Here is a 17,102-nt window from a genome sequence, read left to right on the forward strand (position 1 = left end):
TGTTTGTGAATGTGTGTTGTGTGTTGTGTGTTGTGGTTTCTAGCTGCTGTGTTGCTTACAGGTTTTTTCATTATGGCCTCCAGTGGCGATGAAACAGTGTTGCCAACATTTCTCACAAATACAAAGATAGATATATCAGTGTGCAGTTGAAATGTGAGACATGTGATCTGTGAACATCTGTAGCATCAAACTGCACAAATCTACTGTATTTTTCGGACTATAAGTGGCTCTGGAGTATAAGTCTCACAGCCAAAAAATGCGTAATGAACAAAAAAAACCAAACATAATAAGTCGCACTTTTTGGGGGAAATTTATTTTATAAATTCAAGGACCAGGAACCGACATTTTATCTTGAAAGGCAAGTTCTAGTAATAACAATAGAATAAAGAACAACAGGCTGAATAGGCGTCTGCAATGTTAACAGAACAAATGTTAATAGTTCTTCAGATAACTAGAGCATAAACAACAGAACATAACTTTACCAAACTCTCCATCTCACTCCACATCACTAAATCCATTGAATCCACTGAATTCTTCATCCTCGGTGTCACTTCTGAACAACTTCGTGGAACTTCGGTTGTCACTGAAGTCCAGGCACGGTGCACCCTTCTGGTTGCCGTGAAGCTGTGTTCTCCATCTCCACTTTCCACCAGTCCCTCACAAGTTTCTCGCTCACGCCAGACTTTCTTTCTGTTGCTCGATTACTTCTTTTTCTGCTGCAGATTTCACAACTTGCAGCAGGACAGCGGCTTTTTCTGCATGAGACATGTGTAGAAAACTGACACACAAGCCTAGAGCGCCCTCTAGCGGCTGTCAGTCTGAAAAATTGAATATATAAGTCGCACCGGAGTATAAGTCCCAGGAAACACCCAAACCATAAAAAAGTGCCACTTTTAGTCCGAAAAATACGGGACCTGTCAGTGCTAATAATGACATCATGAAATTGATTTTTAATTTTAATTCTAGAGTCAGTCTGAGTGAACAAGTTACTTATTAATGAATTACTTATACTTCTGTTTTATTCATGATCATAACGTTAGTTTAGTTCAGTGTGTGACTAATGTGGCTCCTTGTTTCCTTTAAGTTTTGGTCTTTCTTCTCTTGATAGTTCTAGATAAATTGTTCATGAAGAATGTTTATCCTTTGTGGAGCTTGTTGGTTGAAGGTTGAAGGTTTGGGGCAGATTTATGAAGCTGCTGGAGAATACGTGAGACATTTCCACAGATATTTTGCCACAGAAAAGCATTAACCGGAAGTTCTGCAACCTCACCAGGCACGACTTCTGACATGGTGAAAAAGGTCTACTGTCAGTGTCTCATCACGTTATAGTTTCTATAAATGTAAGTGTGCATCAGCATGCACACGCAAGTTGTTGCTGTCAGCTTTAGTGTCTTGAATTTATTTTTTTTTTAAAACAGGAAAGAGAAAATATTTAGGAAAATACTTGAAATTTATTTAACAAATTCTTTATAAATGCATAAAATGTGCAAAATAAAATAGGCTAGTTCTGAGTTGGATTTGGCTGAAGTGAAATGAAGCTTAAACAACCCAAGTTTCCCATTCACACAAAATAATACAAATAAAATACAATAAAATAAAATTAATAAAAACAAATCAAATTAAACAAAACAAAGACGTGAACAGGTCTTATAAAGTTCCAGTCAAGTTGAGTTCAGGAGGAAGAGCTTCCAGAGCCCCGACCACAGCAGGAGTGGACCTGGACAACACGAGACACTGTGAGACTAGAGGACTGTTACAGGGAGGACATACTGTTACATAAGGGGACATACTGTTACAGAGGGGACATACTGTTACAGAGGGGACATATTGTTACATAGGGGACATACTGTTACATAAGGGGACATACTGTTACATAAGGTGACATACTCTTACAGAGGGGACATACTGTTACATAAGGGGACATACTGTTACATAGGGAGCATGCTGTTACATAAGGGGCATGGTGTTACAGAGGGGACATACTGTTACAGGGGACATACTGATACAGAGGGGACATATTGTTACATAGGGGACATACTGTTACGGGGGGGGGGGGCATACTGTTACAAAGGGGACATACTATTACATAAGGGGACATACTGTTACAGAGGGGGCATAGTATTACATAAGGTGACATACTGTTACAGAGGGGACATACTGTTACAGAGGGGACATGCTGTTACATAAGGGGACATACTGTTACAGAGGGGACATACTGTTACAGAGGGGGCATATTGTTACAGGGGACATACTGTTACAGAGGGGACATACTATTACATAAGGGGACATACTGTTACAGAGGGGACATACTATTACATAAGATGACATACTGTTACAGAGGGGACATACTGTTACATAGGGGACATGCTGTTACATAAGGGGCATGCTGTTACAGAGAGGACATACTGTTACAGGGGGGACATGCTGTTACGGGGGGACATGCTGTTACAGAGGGGACATACTGTTACAAGGTACATACCGTTACGGGTGGGACATACTGTTACGAGTGGGACATACTGTTACAGAGGGGACATACTGTTATAGAGGGGACATACTGTTACAGAGGGGACATACATCCCTGTCTAGTCCGTGTTTACCTGACACTGTAGCTCTCAAAGCCCAGAGCTGTGATGAAGATGTTGATGAGGACGGTGAAGAAGACAAAGACGGTAGCAGTGTTGTTCAGTCGGTCGAGTTTGGCGTGTTTCCTCCTGTCGTTCAGGTCATACTTCACTGAAACAAAACACAAACAAAAGTTCTTAATAAATACCTTCAAATAACAACAGTTTGTCTCCTAATTTTGTAATTTTGTTGGCCAATTTTCCTGATTTGTTTAATTTTTTATATTTAACAGAAAGCTGAAACCCATCAACAGAGCTGTTTAAAGTCCACATGACTCTATTTTCTAATCTGTTCTAATGTTTCCTCATCACAAACAGACTTGGAGTTGTGTTTTGTTTAATTCACACGTTTAACACACAAATGTGCACATTTAAACTGAATTCATCTCTCAAACTGAAAACGTTCTGTTAAGATTTCAAATTTAACCCTTGTAGAGCTCCTGTACTGCTGCTCCTGTACCTCTTCTTTTCATCTTAAAACTCCAGATCTGTTTGTGTTTGGAGCCAGTTCCACCTGTAGCCTCACTCGGACATTTCAAAGACTCCTCCAATTTGGTCTGAATACAGCAATCCCCTGAATATGAATGAACTAATTAACCTCACTTTCCCTCCACTGACGAGACTCTGAGTCTTGACGTGTAGGTGGGATGAATGTGACCTGGCCATTCAGACTGAAGTCGCATTCAAAAGATCAGATATGTTTGGGTTTTACGAGCACATATCCAGTGATGTCATTAATGCACTACTTAGTAACGCGTTACTGTAGTCCGACTACTTTTTTCAGTAAAGAGTCGTCTAACGCAGTGCTATTTCCAAACAAGTAGTCAGATTTAAGTTACTTATCTAATACACTGTGCGTTACTATTTTTGCGTTTCAGGGCAACGTATTGTAGGTTATTTATTTATTTGTATTTTTTGGCGATGTGGGTTACGTGACCCCAAAGATCCTTTAAATCATCTCTGGTGACATGTTTCCTATGATGTTACATCATCTCCGCTCCACCACGACTCAGATGTAAACAATGGAGGGAGAGAGGGATGCCTTTTACAGCTGGAAATACAAACATTATTTTGATTTTATTTCAGCTCAGGATGGCAACATAAAGGTTGGTTGTTCACTCTGTGCTGGCGACCAAGTGTTGTCTGTGTTCAAGAAAACAACATCAAACCTAAACAAACATCTAGATACACAGCATGACACAACCCCGTTAACAGAGCAGGTCCCACCCGGTGCGAAGAAAACAGTAACGTAAAGTAACCTGTAATCTAACTAAGTTACTTTTTAAAGTAGTAATCAGTAATCAGTAGTCAGATTACTATTTCAAAGTAACTATGGCAACACTGCACATATCCAAGTGGCCTGGGTCAGATCTGTGTGGTGCAGACTGTCATTAAAAGATCAGATACAGGAGCATAGGGGACAAAAACTCAGCTCTGGGTCATTTCGGGCTGCAATCTGAACATAGATTTAGAGGACACATACATGTGCAGCTTCAGGCAGCTCAGGCTCAGTGCTCGTTTCAGTTCCCCGTGGGTTTAGTCTAGTAGTAGTAGTAGTAGTTTATTTTCTTCGGTCAATTAACGTAATCATGCATCATATAACAATGATGTAACAAAACAAAAAACACAAAACAAATTATGCAGTTAGTGCATAGAAATAAAGTTATTCTGTAGACTGAAGGGGTTTAGGCTGAAGTTTAACACTTGTTTGGCCAAACCCTATTAACATATAGAATAGGATACAAGATGGCAGAACTATTTACAGAAAACAACAACAACAACAAAAATCCTCAACATAATCCAAGTATATGTAATAATAATATATATAACATATAATATATGTTCATACACACACACACACACACTTACCCTGTACATGTTAATTTTTATACCTATTGGTTTATATTATACTCTTAAATATATAAATATAATTGGGGGTTACAGTTAATCTGTAGGTTTGATGGGGTAAAATATTATTTATTGTATTTCTGTATAATTTTAGGTTTATATATATTTTTTAAAATGTGTAAATTGTTTTAGAGCATTTTAAATTTTCATTGAGACTATTCCACAGATTAGTCTCACCTATAAAGACGAGCAGCAGCCCCACCAGCACCTGCAGAGTGATGGACAGACACAGGAGGACGATGAGGGGGATGTAGAAGCGATACTGGGGCCCCACATACAGCACGGTCTTGAGCTGAGAGGAGTTGGCCATGAGCAGAGCCACGTCCAGCATGCTCTGAGCCGCACTCTTCTTGGTGGCGTAGTGGTTTATGTCCAGAGGCCGCCGCGTTCGCACAGAGGGAGCCTGCAACAACCACACAATACATAGTGACATACAGGACAGCTCCTCTGGGTTTTTAAAGTGCCTAGGACAAATTGGACTATTAATTTTACTAAAACTGGTGGAGAGTGTGTCAAATGCTTTTCTCTGTAAAGATATTATTGCTTTGTCTAGATCAGGGGTGCTCACACTTTTTCAGCATGCGAGCTATTTACAAAATGACCAAGTCAAAATGATCTACCTAATACAAAGCCAAGCAACAGTGCCCCCTTTTTGGACCCTCACCCAGAGAGAACCCCTTCTTTAAGAGAACTTTCACTGGCACTTTACACAAAACTGTGAAAAAAGTGAAGGGAGTAGGTAAGATTTTTAAATCCAAACTGGAGTTGCACTATTTTCTGGTTTTGCAGTGATATTTACCAGCCTCTGCACATTTACCAAACCAAACGCACATTGTGACAAACACAGATGCATTTGTGCACTTTTGTTAGACAAACTTCAGCCAAATGTGGCAGTAGGTCTGTTCTGTAGATCTGCTCTATGCTGTAGACCTGCTTTGTGCCAACACTGGAACACAAATTTAGACTGGTTTTTGCTTCACGTTTGGTCTTGCTCTTCTAATCAGCCGCACTGTGGGAGGGGCTTGTGTTCGCTGTACGCAGGAAGGAGCGAGAGCGTGAAAAGGCGAGGGGCGGCGTGCTGACGTGAGGCAGATGGACAGGTAGGATGTTTAGGAAGTTGAACCTGCCCTGTGATGCACGCTGGTACACGAGGGCACACGCTGTCGCAGACGAGCCGTGCGTAGGGAGCGTGTGTGTTTGTGATGCGCCGTAGAGTCTCCGCGGGTTTCAAATGAGCGCACAGGCTGCACTGAGACGCCCCACACGCTCCAGCACCCGCTACAAGTTTATTACCAACAGCAGCGGCCGTAATGAAATATGATCACACTTGTTGAGTGTCAGACCTCGAGTGAGAGACAAGACCGAGTCCAAACGCGAGTCCGAGATGAGACACGACGATCTACTCACACGACCTTGCCGATCGACTGGTAGATCGGGATCGACGTATTGGGTACCCCTGGTCTAGAATGTTTCACAGGACGGCATTAAACCTTTCTATCTTCATGGAGACCAAACCAGAACAAGTTACATGTCAGATCTGTGGAGAGGCGACCCGGCTCAAATCATCTTTTTAAAATGCATAGGACAGGTTAGACTACTCATTTATGTAAAATTCTCTTCTAGTTTTGTTATCTTGGTGAAGTTCTGTTTACTTCCTGTTGGACACAAGCAGAACATATGCAGACAGCAGAGCAGCAAACATCCAGCGAACAGTTCCCTAGCAACTACAATGTAAACAAGGGCCAAAGTGTGTCCAACATACACAATAGTTATGTAATCAATAAAATAAATGACAACACCTTTGTTTTGATGCATGTTTAAACTGCCAGAAAAATCTCTTCCTTGTGTGTAAATGCATGTTGGTGCGGTTCCACCCTTATCATCAGAAGGCCCCCTAGTCAGAAAATCATTCCCTCTTCTATTGGTTTGTCAGCAACATTTCTCTTGAACAACTGAATGTATATTTGATGAAAGCAACAGGGAATAATCCCTGGATATCAGGGAAGAATTAGTAAACTTTTGGATGTTTACCAATTAAAAATGGCTGCAACATCAACATTTTTAGAGATATTGACAGGAAAATGCATAATCATGCATAACAGCATTAGCTAAGGCCAGAATTACTTACTTATTTGTTAGTTTACAAACCCACCAATGCTATATTAAAAGAAAAATATTTAAAATAAAATTGAAATTAAGGTTGTAGAGCTCAACTTTTTGCAAGTTGTTGCCTGAAAATCAGACAATTATTAACCCTGTTCCACTTAAGACAGTCATTTCCACCCAAATTTGTATTTTAAGGGTTTAATATATTTATTACTTTTAATATTTACTTTTTAAAATATTTAAAACTTGAAATACAATTTCATTTGTAACAATTTGTAACACGACCTGAACATGGATTTTCTGACTAGAGGCTCTTCTGATGATAAGGCTGACCCCGTTGGGGCGTATGTTGTTATCTTTAAAGCTGCACTGTGTAACTTTTCTGGTGGAGGGTCCGTCAAACGCTTTTCTCCACGGAGATGTTGTTGCTTTGTCTGGAATGTTTCACAGTATGGCATTAAATGTCAGTCTTCACGGAGACCAAACCAGACCAAGTTACAGGTCAGATCTGTGGAGAGGCGACCCCACCACAGTCAGGATGTTGTTTTTTGAGGTATTTTTGAGCTGTAAAACAACCTGTTTAATGTCACACTGTGGAACATTCCAGGCAGAGTAGTGACATCTCCATAGAAACAAGCAGGTGACAGACCCCAATCAGAAGTTACACAGTGCACCTTTAATAACCAAGATGCAATAAAGGCACAGGGGCCTTTTAACTTTACATTTTTACATTTTGTGTCTGATTTTCTACATATTTTTGAGATTTTACTCCACAAACATCTCCTGAAATAAGGAAATGTTTGATTCATAATATCTGAAGTAAATGGTGACATTTTTGAACCCCAAAGTTCACAGGATTCTTTTTATGAGTTTGGGACTGGCTCCACAGACCTGTCCTATTAGTCCTGGCTTAAAGTCCTTTCACCTGACAACACCTGACAACACCTGACACAACACATCTTCAGGCTTAAATCATGGCACCACTTTCTGAAGCGAGTGATGAAAAAATAAAATAAAAATGGACTCATAAGGAGGTCCAACATGTGTGGATGGTCACTGGCTGCAGATCCATCCATTTTCTTCCTCTTATCCGGGGTCAGGTCACAGGGGCAGCAGTCTAAGCAGGGACTCCCAGACTTCCTCACCCCAGACACTTCCTCCAGCTCCTCTGATGGGATCCCGAGGTGTTCCCAGTCCAGCCCAGAGACATAGTCCCTCCAGTGTGTCCTGGGTCTTCCCAGGGGCCTCCTCCTGGTGGGACATGAACACCTCCTGAGAGAGACGTCCAGGAGGCATCAGAACAGACGTCCTCCCCTCAGCTGCTCGTCTCCACGTGGAGGAGCAGCAGCTCCAAAGCTCATGACACATGCACACACTGAATCCAACTCTTACAGATACAAAAATGTTGTTGGGGAAGTTGTGTTTTATGGTTTGCATAGGCCCATGCTCACTTCCTGTTTCGAACACAAGGCCTGTAGGTTTGCTCTGTCCAACATGTACAGTCTATGATGTGAACACAGAGTCTAAACAAGGCCGACCATTCAAGTCAAGGCTGAGCTCAATGAAAACACAAAATCCAAACTTTTGGAAAACTGTAGGTGCCCCGTCAGGCCCTGTCACCTCCTGTCAGCCCCTGTCAGACCCTGTCAGACCCTGTCAGACCCTGTCAGACTCTGTAAGCCCAACAAGAGCAGTTTGTGATTACATTGTGCTCTTATGGGAAAAATCCTTTCTGGGCAGGAGGGATTTTTTCACTGAAGTTCCAGTGAGTGTCACTACACCAACTCAAGACGGTACAAGTAGCAACACCCTCCACTTAATACATCCATGAGACTAGGTCCTGGAACTCAAAAATGACAATCGAAGTCTGAAAATCGGCATTTGCACCCTGCAAATGTCCCTTTGTATCAAATACTCTCCCATCCTGTTGTATCCTACCTGTATCCCGTCCTCCCGTGTCCCTGTGTGTCAGATGCCCTCCCGTCCTCCCGTGTCCCTGTGTGTCAGATGCCCTCCCGTCCTCCCGTGTCCCTGTGTGTCAGATGCCCTCTCCGTGTGGGGTTGGACTTGATGTGTGTTAATTTCCACTGTTTACTTTCACATGTTGAAGTGGATTACGTAAGACGTCAGAAGTGCAGTTTGGAGTGTTCCATGGCTGTGTCATGCTTGCACATGTCAGGAGAAGGGAGTGGCACAGTAACGTGAGGCAGGAGCAGACAGGTGCTGACAGGAGCAGGGAGTGGCACAGCAACAGCAACAACACAAAAGGTATTTCAAAACATATAAGACATAATCAGAGGAGGGAGAGCAGCCTGGATAAAATGGCAAAATGTGACTCAAGTAGAAGTACAAAGTAGTACTCCAGAAATGACTCAAGCCGTTTAAAGTATTTATAGTCCTTTTGTAAATATAAGATTAACTCTCTGGTTGTAACAGCTGATTTATACTTAAAATAAGTTACAAATCTCAGATTTTCTAAGGACAGATGCAGAAATGAGACAAACTAAATCAGATGTGCAGGAGCTGTAAGAAACACAAATGTTCAAATCATTTCAGATTGTAAAGTTTTTATCACTGCAGGATCAGTCCAGTGCAGAAACACTTTAGATCATCTGAATCTTCAATGTTAAAGACGTGTGGGGCCAAAACAGTGTCCAGATGACCTCCTCTGAAACCTTTTTACATTATCGACTTGCTCAAAGTGGGAATCATATTTATACTTTGCAGTGGCATCACTCTGGTGGTGTTCTACATGTATGTGTATGGTGGAATGTTCACAAGTTACCATAGTGACTGAAAACTTTTAATATGGTCTGACTCAAGAAAAAACAAAAAAAGACTTTAAAGAGCACACTTTCAGGAGCCTGTGACCAGTACGAGTCTCACTTGAGTAAAAGGCCAAACCCTGTCCACTGTGATGGGCATTTATATGGTGAAAAGATTTCTCTCAGTGTGTCTTGGTGTAAATGAACGTGATTTCTTCCTGAGGACAGACGAAACCAGACATTAAACATGTGGAAAGACTCAGCAGACAGCAGACAGCACCACTGTCCTGAGGGACAGTGGTGCCAGGGGGATGGAGAGGGGGGGACATGGTGCTGTTAGAAGAGGCTGTTGGTCTCTGTCTGTATTTTAAAACTCATTTGCTTCGCAAATGGATTCATTATTTATGATCGAGAGATACATAATTTTTTCCACAGCACCTACAGTTGTTATCACATCCTCATGATCCAAGTATCAATAACCAAACTGTGTGTGTCCATCAGTGTGTCAGATGCCCTCCCGTCCTCACATTCCACATAGAGACTGTGGACACACAGAGAGTCTCTTGTGTTCTTCACTTCACACTCTGCTCTGTTTAATATTCCCACAGGACGAGGACATGTCTCACTGCACTGTCACTGTCTCTCTGTCTCTCTGTCTCACTGTCTCACTGTCTCTCTCACTGTCTCTCTGCCACTGTCTCACTGTCTCTCTGTCTCACTGTCTCACTGTCTCTCTCACTGTCTCTCTGCCACTGTCTCACTGTCTCTCTGTCTCTCTGTCTCACTGTCTCACTGTCTCTCTCACTGTCTCTCTGCCACTGTCTCACTGTCTCTCTGTCTTTCTGTTTCAGTGTCTCTGTCTCTCTCAGTGTCTCTCTGTCTCAGTGTCTCTCTGTCTCAGTGTCTCTCTGTCTCTGTCTCTGTCTCAGTGTCTCAGTGTCGCTCTGTCTGACAGTGTGAGTGTGTCGTGAGTTTGAGGAGCGCAGGAGAAGTCCTGCTCACATTAAACCAAACAGTTAAACAGTTGTCTTCCCTTTGTGAGGACGTCCACACGGGACAAAAACTTTGCTCAATGCAATTTGTTTCACAGCTCAAACCTTCTCATCTGTTGGACTTCCACGTGAATCAGCTCGTTCTGGTCTGATTGTGCTGAAACTAAACTTAGATTAAAGTCTAAATGCCCCAGACAGAGCAGAGCCTACAGTTAGCATGTCAACCTGATTATTTTATTAGTAACAAGTCAAGCACTCGCTGCATTACACATGTGAAAAATCCCCACGTGTCTTATATAAGAATGACATGGATTAAATAAGAGAGACTCATTAAATGTGATGAGGTCATGTGACACTGAGTGATACTGTTCTGTATTGTTCTGTATTGTCAGTCAGATTAAGTCGGATGCCCTGCCCTTCACACTCACCCTCACACACACACACACACCCTCACACTCACCCTCACACACGCACACACAAACACACCCTCACACTCTCACACACACACACACACACACACACACACACACACACACACACACACACACACACACACACACACACACACCCTGCACTACATTGTGTTTGTGTTTTCTTATAGCATAACACAATACTGACTCAAACACACGACGACCTAAAGCTCCTGAAACACTTCACTGTGTATGTGTGTGTGTGTGTGTGTGTGTGTGTGAGGGTGAGTGTGAGGGTGTGTGTGTATGTCTGTGTGTGTGTGTGTGTGTGTGTGTGTGTGTGAGATGAGACCCAAAGACGAGCAGTGTGTTTCCTGTACTCAGTGTAAACACACACAACAAGAACAAAGACCGAACCAGGACTAAACCAGGACTAAACCAGGACTAAACCAGGACCAAACAAGGACTAAACCAGGACTGAACCAGGACTAAACCAGAGTTAAATCACTCAACTACTGCTACTAAAAACAAAAGTACTGTCAGTATTTGTGGTATGATTTTTTTGTTGACATCAAAATATTTTCCAGTCAGTTTAAATCAGTTTTTTTGTTCCACATGTTCACAGACGTTTTCCACCAACTTAAACATCACTTAGGTTAAACATCATGTAACAAACCACAAAAATGTAATGTGCTTGTCCCCATGGAGACATTACATAACATCCTAACATATCCCGCAATACGGCATTAAAATTTTTGATATCGCTTAGGAACTTCACCTTCTTACTGCAGGGAGGCTCGTCTTTCCGCAGATCTGACCTGTGACGTGGTCTGGTAATGTCACCGGCTTGTCTTAACCCAGTTAAGTTTAATGCTGTATTGTGGAACTTTCCAGGCAAAGCAATAACATCGCCATGGAGACAAGCAGCTAACAGTTACACAGTGTACTTGGTATATTTTTGGTGCAACTTTTCTGGTGGAGGGTCCGTCAAATGCTTTTTGGCGATGTCGTTGCTTTGTCTGGAATGTCCCACAGTACGGCATTAAACCTTTCTATCGTCACGGAGACCAGACCAGATCACTTTACAGGTCAGATCTGTGGAGAGGCAACCCCACTCACAGTCACAAAGTTGTTTTTCGAGGTATTCTTGAGCTATAAAACCATCTGTAAGTGAATAAATGTGAGACAGAGCTGTTTAAAGTCACACTGGGAAACATTCCGAGCAGAGCAAGGACCAGGACCCCCAACCAAAAAGTTACACAATGCACCTTTAACTCATTTACATTGTACTGAAACTTTAAAAAAAAAAAAGATAAAACATTGGTAAAGTAGCGTTCTTACCTCGACGTCGGGCTCCATCTTCAGGACGAGCTCTTCTCCTCCGTTCCTGGTGTCGTCCAAATCCATTTGTTAAAACTGAGAGAGACTGAGAGAGACGAGTGTAGAAGAACACATATGTACAGAGAGAGAGAGAGAGAGAGAGAGCTGGGAGGGAGCTGGGAGGGAGGAGAGAAGGAGCGAGAGAAAAGCTGAGTGTGTAGGACTTGTGTTTACAGAGAGAAAGGAAGAATTTTGCAGAGAAAAGATACAAAAACAAAGGTGAGGGAGATAAAGAGGAGCAGAGAGATAAAGAGAAAAAAGTGGGAGGAAGGAAAGGAGAAACAAGAAAGAGACTGAAGCAGGAGAGAGAGGGAGGGACAGAGAGGGAACAAGGGTGTGAAAGACAGAGAGAGAGAGAGAGGGACAGGGAGCTGTGTGAAAAGTGTCAAAGTGACAGAACGAGACGCTCTGGTTTGATAGTTCAGGAAACGCCCAAAGTTTCCTCTTTCAAATGGGAAGAAGAAAAGGAAATACTCTGCGCTGGGAAACCGGAAGAGTTGAAGATTTATTACAACCTTTGACCCATGTTTCCTCTTTAAAAACATGTGAAGAGTTGACTCTTCCTGCTAAAGTAGGCGGTCTCAAGACCCTGTCCCACTTTGTGACATCATCAGAAGGCTCCAGTCTGTTCCTTTTCACTTTGCAGCTCTATTTTTGAGCTGTAAAACCACTTGTAATTAAATCAGTGTAAAGTAGAGCTGTTTAATGCTACACTGTGTAACATTCCAAGCAGAGAAATGACACATCCATAGAAACAAGCAGACGACGGACCCCCAACCAAAAAGTTACACAGTGCACCTTTAAGCCGTTGTATTTCGGCCTGAGCCTCTGCAGGGAGTAGGGCCTATCACTTTTACAACAAGGCCTCAGATTCAGGACTCATTATCTCAAGGGACGGGACATCAAAAATGATCCAACTTTTGACACGTCTTACGGTCTCTGAGCAGTGAAGCAACAAAAATTGTCCAGAATTTCAGAAATTTTGAATTTTTACAAATTGCTCCCATTTGCTCAAACAAACTCCAATTTCAGTGAAATAGCTGGGTTTCACGTTCATCTGTTGTCTGGTGTAGAACGATGTCTGAAGAGCTAAATAGTTGATGATCTCCTCTGCCTCGAGTGTCAGCAAATCTTTTACTTCGGTTGAAAATTCTCTCATTTTCAATAAGATGGGGTCACACCCAATATATTTGTCGACTAACTGCTCGTACTTTTGCCTCGCTACTGGTTCTAAATCCTGACAATAAGAACTCTTCTCCATATCTGTGTTCTCCAGAGCTGTGTTTGTCGTGTTTGTCTTCACTTCCTGCCCTCCACTTGAAATTCACATCATCGTGATCACGTGACTGAAACCCTCCTATTTGAATCAGTTCTTAAAGGGACAGTCCGGAATATTGGACACAGGGCGTCATTTCCTCATGAGTCAGAGTGTTGGAGACGTGTGGAGACACTTTTTGAAATATTCCATCCAGTCGTTGTATTTGCAGAGGTCGCTGGTGTTAGACTAGTGCATGTCAATGGTCATAGTTCTCCTGCCACTAAAAACAGTCTTACCCACTCCACAAAACACCCCAAACAAATCTATTATTACACCAGACTGTCCATGTCAATGTGTGTGCTGATAGAATCATGTTTGAAATAAAACTAACCTTGCATCACATGAATCGTCGCATGTTGAGGGACTATTTTCTCAGCAGCAGCAGATGTGACTTTGCTTTACTGGCAAAGTCAAATAGGTGATAGTTGCAATGTCCAAATGACCTCTGCAAATACAAGGACTGGATGGAATATTTCAAAAAGTGTCTCCACACATCTTCAACACTCTGGACCACGAGGAAATGAGGTTCTATGTCCAAAATTCTGGACAGTCCCTTTAAACTCCCTGTTGGAACCAGACGGGTTCAGACAAACATTTAGAACTTCTGTTGGGTCTCGGATCAGACTCGGACACATGAGCGTGTCAGTTGTTTCTTGTCTACAGTAAAACCAGTCGCTCTGAGACTCTTCAGTGTTCAAAGATCAGACTCTGCACTTCTAGTTTAGATACAAGTCAAAACTGTGTTATTATTATTTGTGAAATGTGGTGTAAAACTTCAGATACAGGATTTTAAAGCATCAAAGATTGAAGATAAAATCCCAAGGAAGTCACTGTCACGAATCTGCAGCTTCAGCTCGATCTGTGCGCTGTGTGGATGTAAACATACACACGTGAGGAACCAAACTCACCTTTTTACTTTTAAAGAACGACTCAAACTGGACTCACAGAGCTGTTTTATGGACTGGGCTCATTATTTGTGGAGGACGATTTCTCTGGATAATGTGGATGAGACGCTGCAGTTTAAATTTACCACTTTACAAGAGGTGAGGAATAAAATCTAATCATTATTTTCTCTCTATCTCCAGTTTGTGTTTTGTGCCTCTGTGTCTGTTAGAACAGTGTTTCACAAACTTTTTTTTCTGGGGACTAACCCTTTTTAAAAGTCACAAACCTTCATGACCCAAGTCAAAATAAAGGTGGATTTGATTATTGAACATGAATGAGGATGTTTCATTGTTGACTGAGTGATTGTGTCTCTGAACTATTAGTATTACTCACGTTTTAAACTATGAAAAACAGTAAATGAACCAAGAATAAGTCTCCTGAAGTGCATTGACCTTTGCAGATTTATCACCTTCTTTTTGGACAACCAAGCAAACATTTTTCAACTTCAGCTGCAGGAACACTCGCTCAGGGCAGACAGAGGATTCACTGACTCACTCGCTCTGTCATGTCACAACTGTATATCACAGACCTACATGCAGATCATGACAAAGCGACCCCCCCCAAAAATCTCTTGTGACCCACCTGAGGGTCACAGCCCAGTTTTTGGGAAACAATGCGCTAGAGGAACACAGAGAATATCCTCCTTGTGTCATTAGGCCGCTGAAAATAGTGTGGGTTGGGACACAAATATCCTAATGTCTGTTGGGATCAGGTTGGATTCGGTCACTGCTCCGTTGGACGCGCACTGGGCTCGGAAAAATCAGTCTGATGCACACTCTAGTCCAGGGGTCTCAAACATATGGCCCAGGGGCCGGATCCAGCCCTCCAAGACCTTTAATCTGGCCCTCGGCTGATTTTCTACTAAAATATTTGAATTATATTTTCTATTAAAATCTTGTTAATTTTCTATGGTGTTTATCACAGCAGCGTCTCTGTACGTGGCCCCTCCCACCAGAGCAGCACAAATGAAGACTTGTCTCTTTCCAAACGCTCTTAAAGGACGATCGTTTTGACTATTGACCGTGACACCCTCATCAACAAAATGTCCAACATGAGAAAAGTGGAGCTGAGTGCAGGATTTTACAACAAAAATGGACTTATTCCTATTTACATACAAGTTCATGTTAAAATATTGTGTTGAAATTGTATTTTTCTAAAAGTTTCAAGTTGTTCATAATATTATAATATTTTGTAAAAGAAAGAATTCATCAATTAAAAAAAGATTTCTGTAATAGATTTGTGTTTCTCTGCACAAATATTTGAACTTATTGTTATTTTTAGGGTTTATATGACATGAGTTTTCTGATCCGGACACTTTGGGATCAGAGTTGGTTGGATATGGCCCCCGGACCAAAATGAGTTGGACACTCCTGCTCTAGTCCGAGTCTGGCCCCACACCACCACAGCTCACTCTAGTGGACAATGTTGGCACTGCACCCAACCCTCAAATCAATACAAACCAATACACTTGTGTTCCCACTGCAACATTCAGTTTACCTGGACAGACATTACAGAAAAGACTTTAAGTGATTGGGCAAACTGGGGAACATCATCAAAAGGACAAGTTGGGATTTGCAAATTACAAAAGCAATCAAAAACGGATGTGATGAATGTGACTCTGTGCTGTTGTTTAAAAGAAAAATGCCACTGAGCTGCACCACAGCCTTACTCATGCTGCCCAAGAACACAGAGAGGCTCCAGTTCAGCTGCTGGTTCGAGCCATAGAATTTGACTTTCTGCATCAAAATCATAACATCTCACGAGGGAGTTTCATAACTGTTACTTGTAACCATGTCACACACTGAGTCAGAACTCCTCAAATGTACACAGAAATTATGATTTGACAAATACAACAAAGAAAACGCATTTACTTTGTTGAAATCTTGTTTAAATGCTTGGAAAAATATGTAAAATGTGTCAATTGTGTCGAGCTTTTAGAGTTCGAGTTCTCCTCATGCATGATGTGGTGGCATCAGTGTGGTGTTCTCGAAAACACAACTGTCCACTTCCTGTCATTTTCAACATGTTCTTCAACTTCTCTTTGTCAATTGCTTCTTGACTAATAAAATCATTAATATTTACAATAGGTATTACAGGTACCTGTATTTGTATTTTTAGTGTGATCAGGCTCGCCTCTCCTCCAGAACTTGACCTGGTGGTGCTTGTCTCCATGGAGATGTCATGGAGATTTCATCAGAAAAATGACACAGTGTAACATATATGAATGACAATCCTATGGCCCACATTTCCTTCAGCTTAGTCTTGTCTATTTTTAATTGGACTTCAGTCGGAGTACTGCTGCATACAGAATTTACATCTGTCAAAAAATGATCTTTGGGTTTTTATGTAAATGGTATGGTCAAAGCAGAAAACATCCTGGGACATTTTTTTCCTGTTCACCTCACACCAAGAGGAGGAAGGTTCAACAATAAATCTGAATGAACCATTTTCCAAAACATCAAACACCTTGACTGAGCAGATGAAGTGCGCTCAGATGTTCTGTCTCTTTAGTTCTTCACCCTCTCACCTCGTACAGAGTCACTTTGTCCAACCTTAAATATTTCATCAAAATAAAAGCAAACAAATATTTAACTCCAACTACATTATTTCAGATGGACAATTTCAACACCCCCTTTTCTGTCACTACAACAATGAAC

The 17,102-nt window shown here is 41.8% G+C and overlaps 1 protein-coding gene across 3 annotated transcripts; it reads right to left on the reverse strand.

Annotated features, from left to right (window-relative positions):
* Nucleotides 1-307: 307 nt before the first annotated feature.
* si:dkey-93l1.9 (uncharacterized protein LOC562339 homolog) lies at nucleotides 308-12,600 on the reverse strand. Of its 3 annotated transcripts, XM_055159830.1 has the most exons (5): nucleotides 12,144-12,597; nucleotides 4,707-4,932; nucleotides 2,598-2,733; nucleotides 2,480-2,516; nucleotides 308-1,717 (listed from the first exon to the last, which is right to left on the reverse strand). In XM_055159830.1, the coding sequence occupies exons 1-4, from the start codon at nucleotides 12,207-12,209 to the stop codon at nucleotides 2,501-2,503; spliced, it is 444 nt and encodes a 147-aa protein (XP_055015805.1). In that variant the 5' UTR covers nucleotides 12,210-12,597; the 3' UTR covers nucleotides 308-1,717; nucleotides 2,480-2,500. The 3 variants fall into 3 exon arrangements, with proteins under 3 accessions (XP_055015805.1, XP_020782647.1, XP_055015806.1); XM_020926988.2 differs by lacking the exon at nucleotides 2,480-2,516 and having other exon boundaries at nucleotides 12,144-12,600; XM_055159831.1 differs by lacking the exon at nucleotides 308-1,717 and having other exon boundaries at nucleotides 2,160-2,516.
* Between the last annotated feature and the right edge of the window lie 4,502 nt (nucleotides 12,601-17,102).

This window comes from Boleophthalmus pectinirostris, unplaced genomic scaffold (genome assembly GCF_026225935.1).
Source record: "Boleophthalmus pectinirostris isolate CB_2022bp ecotype Guang Dong unplaced genomic scaffold, ASM2622593v1 HiC_scaffold_2823, whole genome shotgun sequence".
NCBI classification, from domain to species: Eukaryota; Metazoa; Chordata; class Actinopteri; order Gobiiformes; family Gobiidae; genus Boleophthalmus; species Boleophthalmus pectinirostris.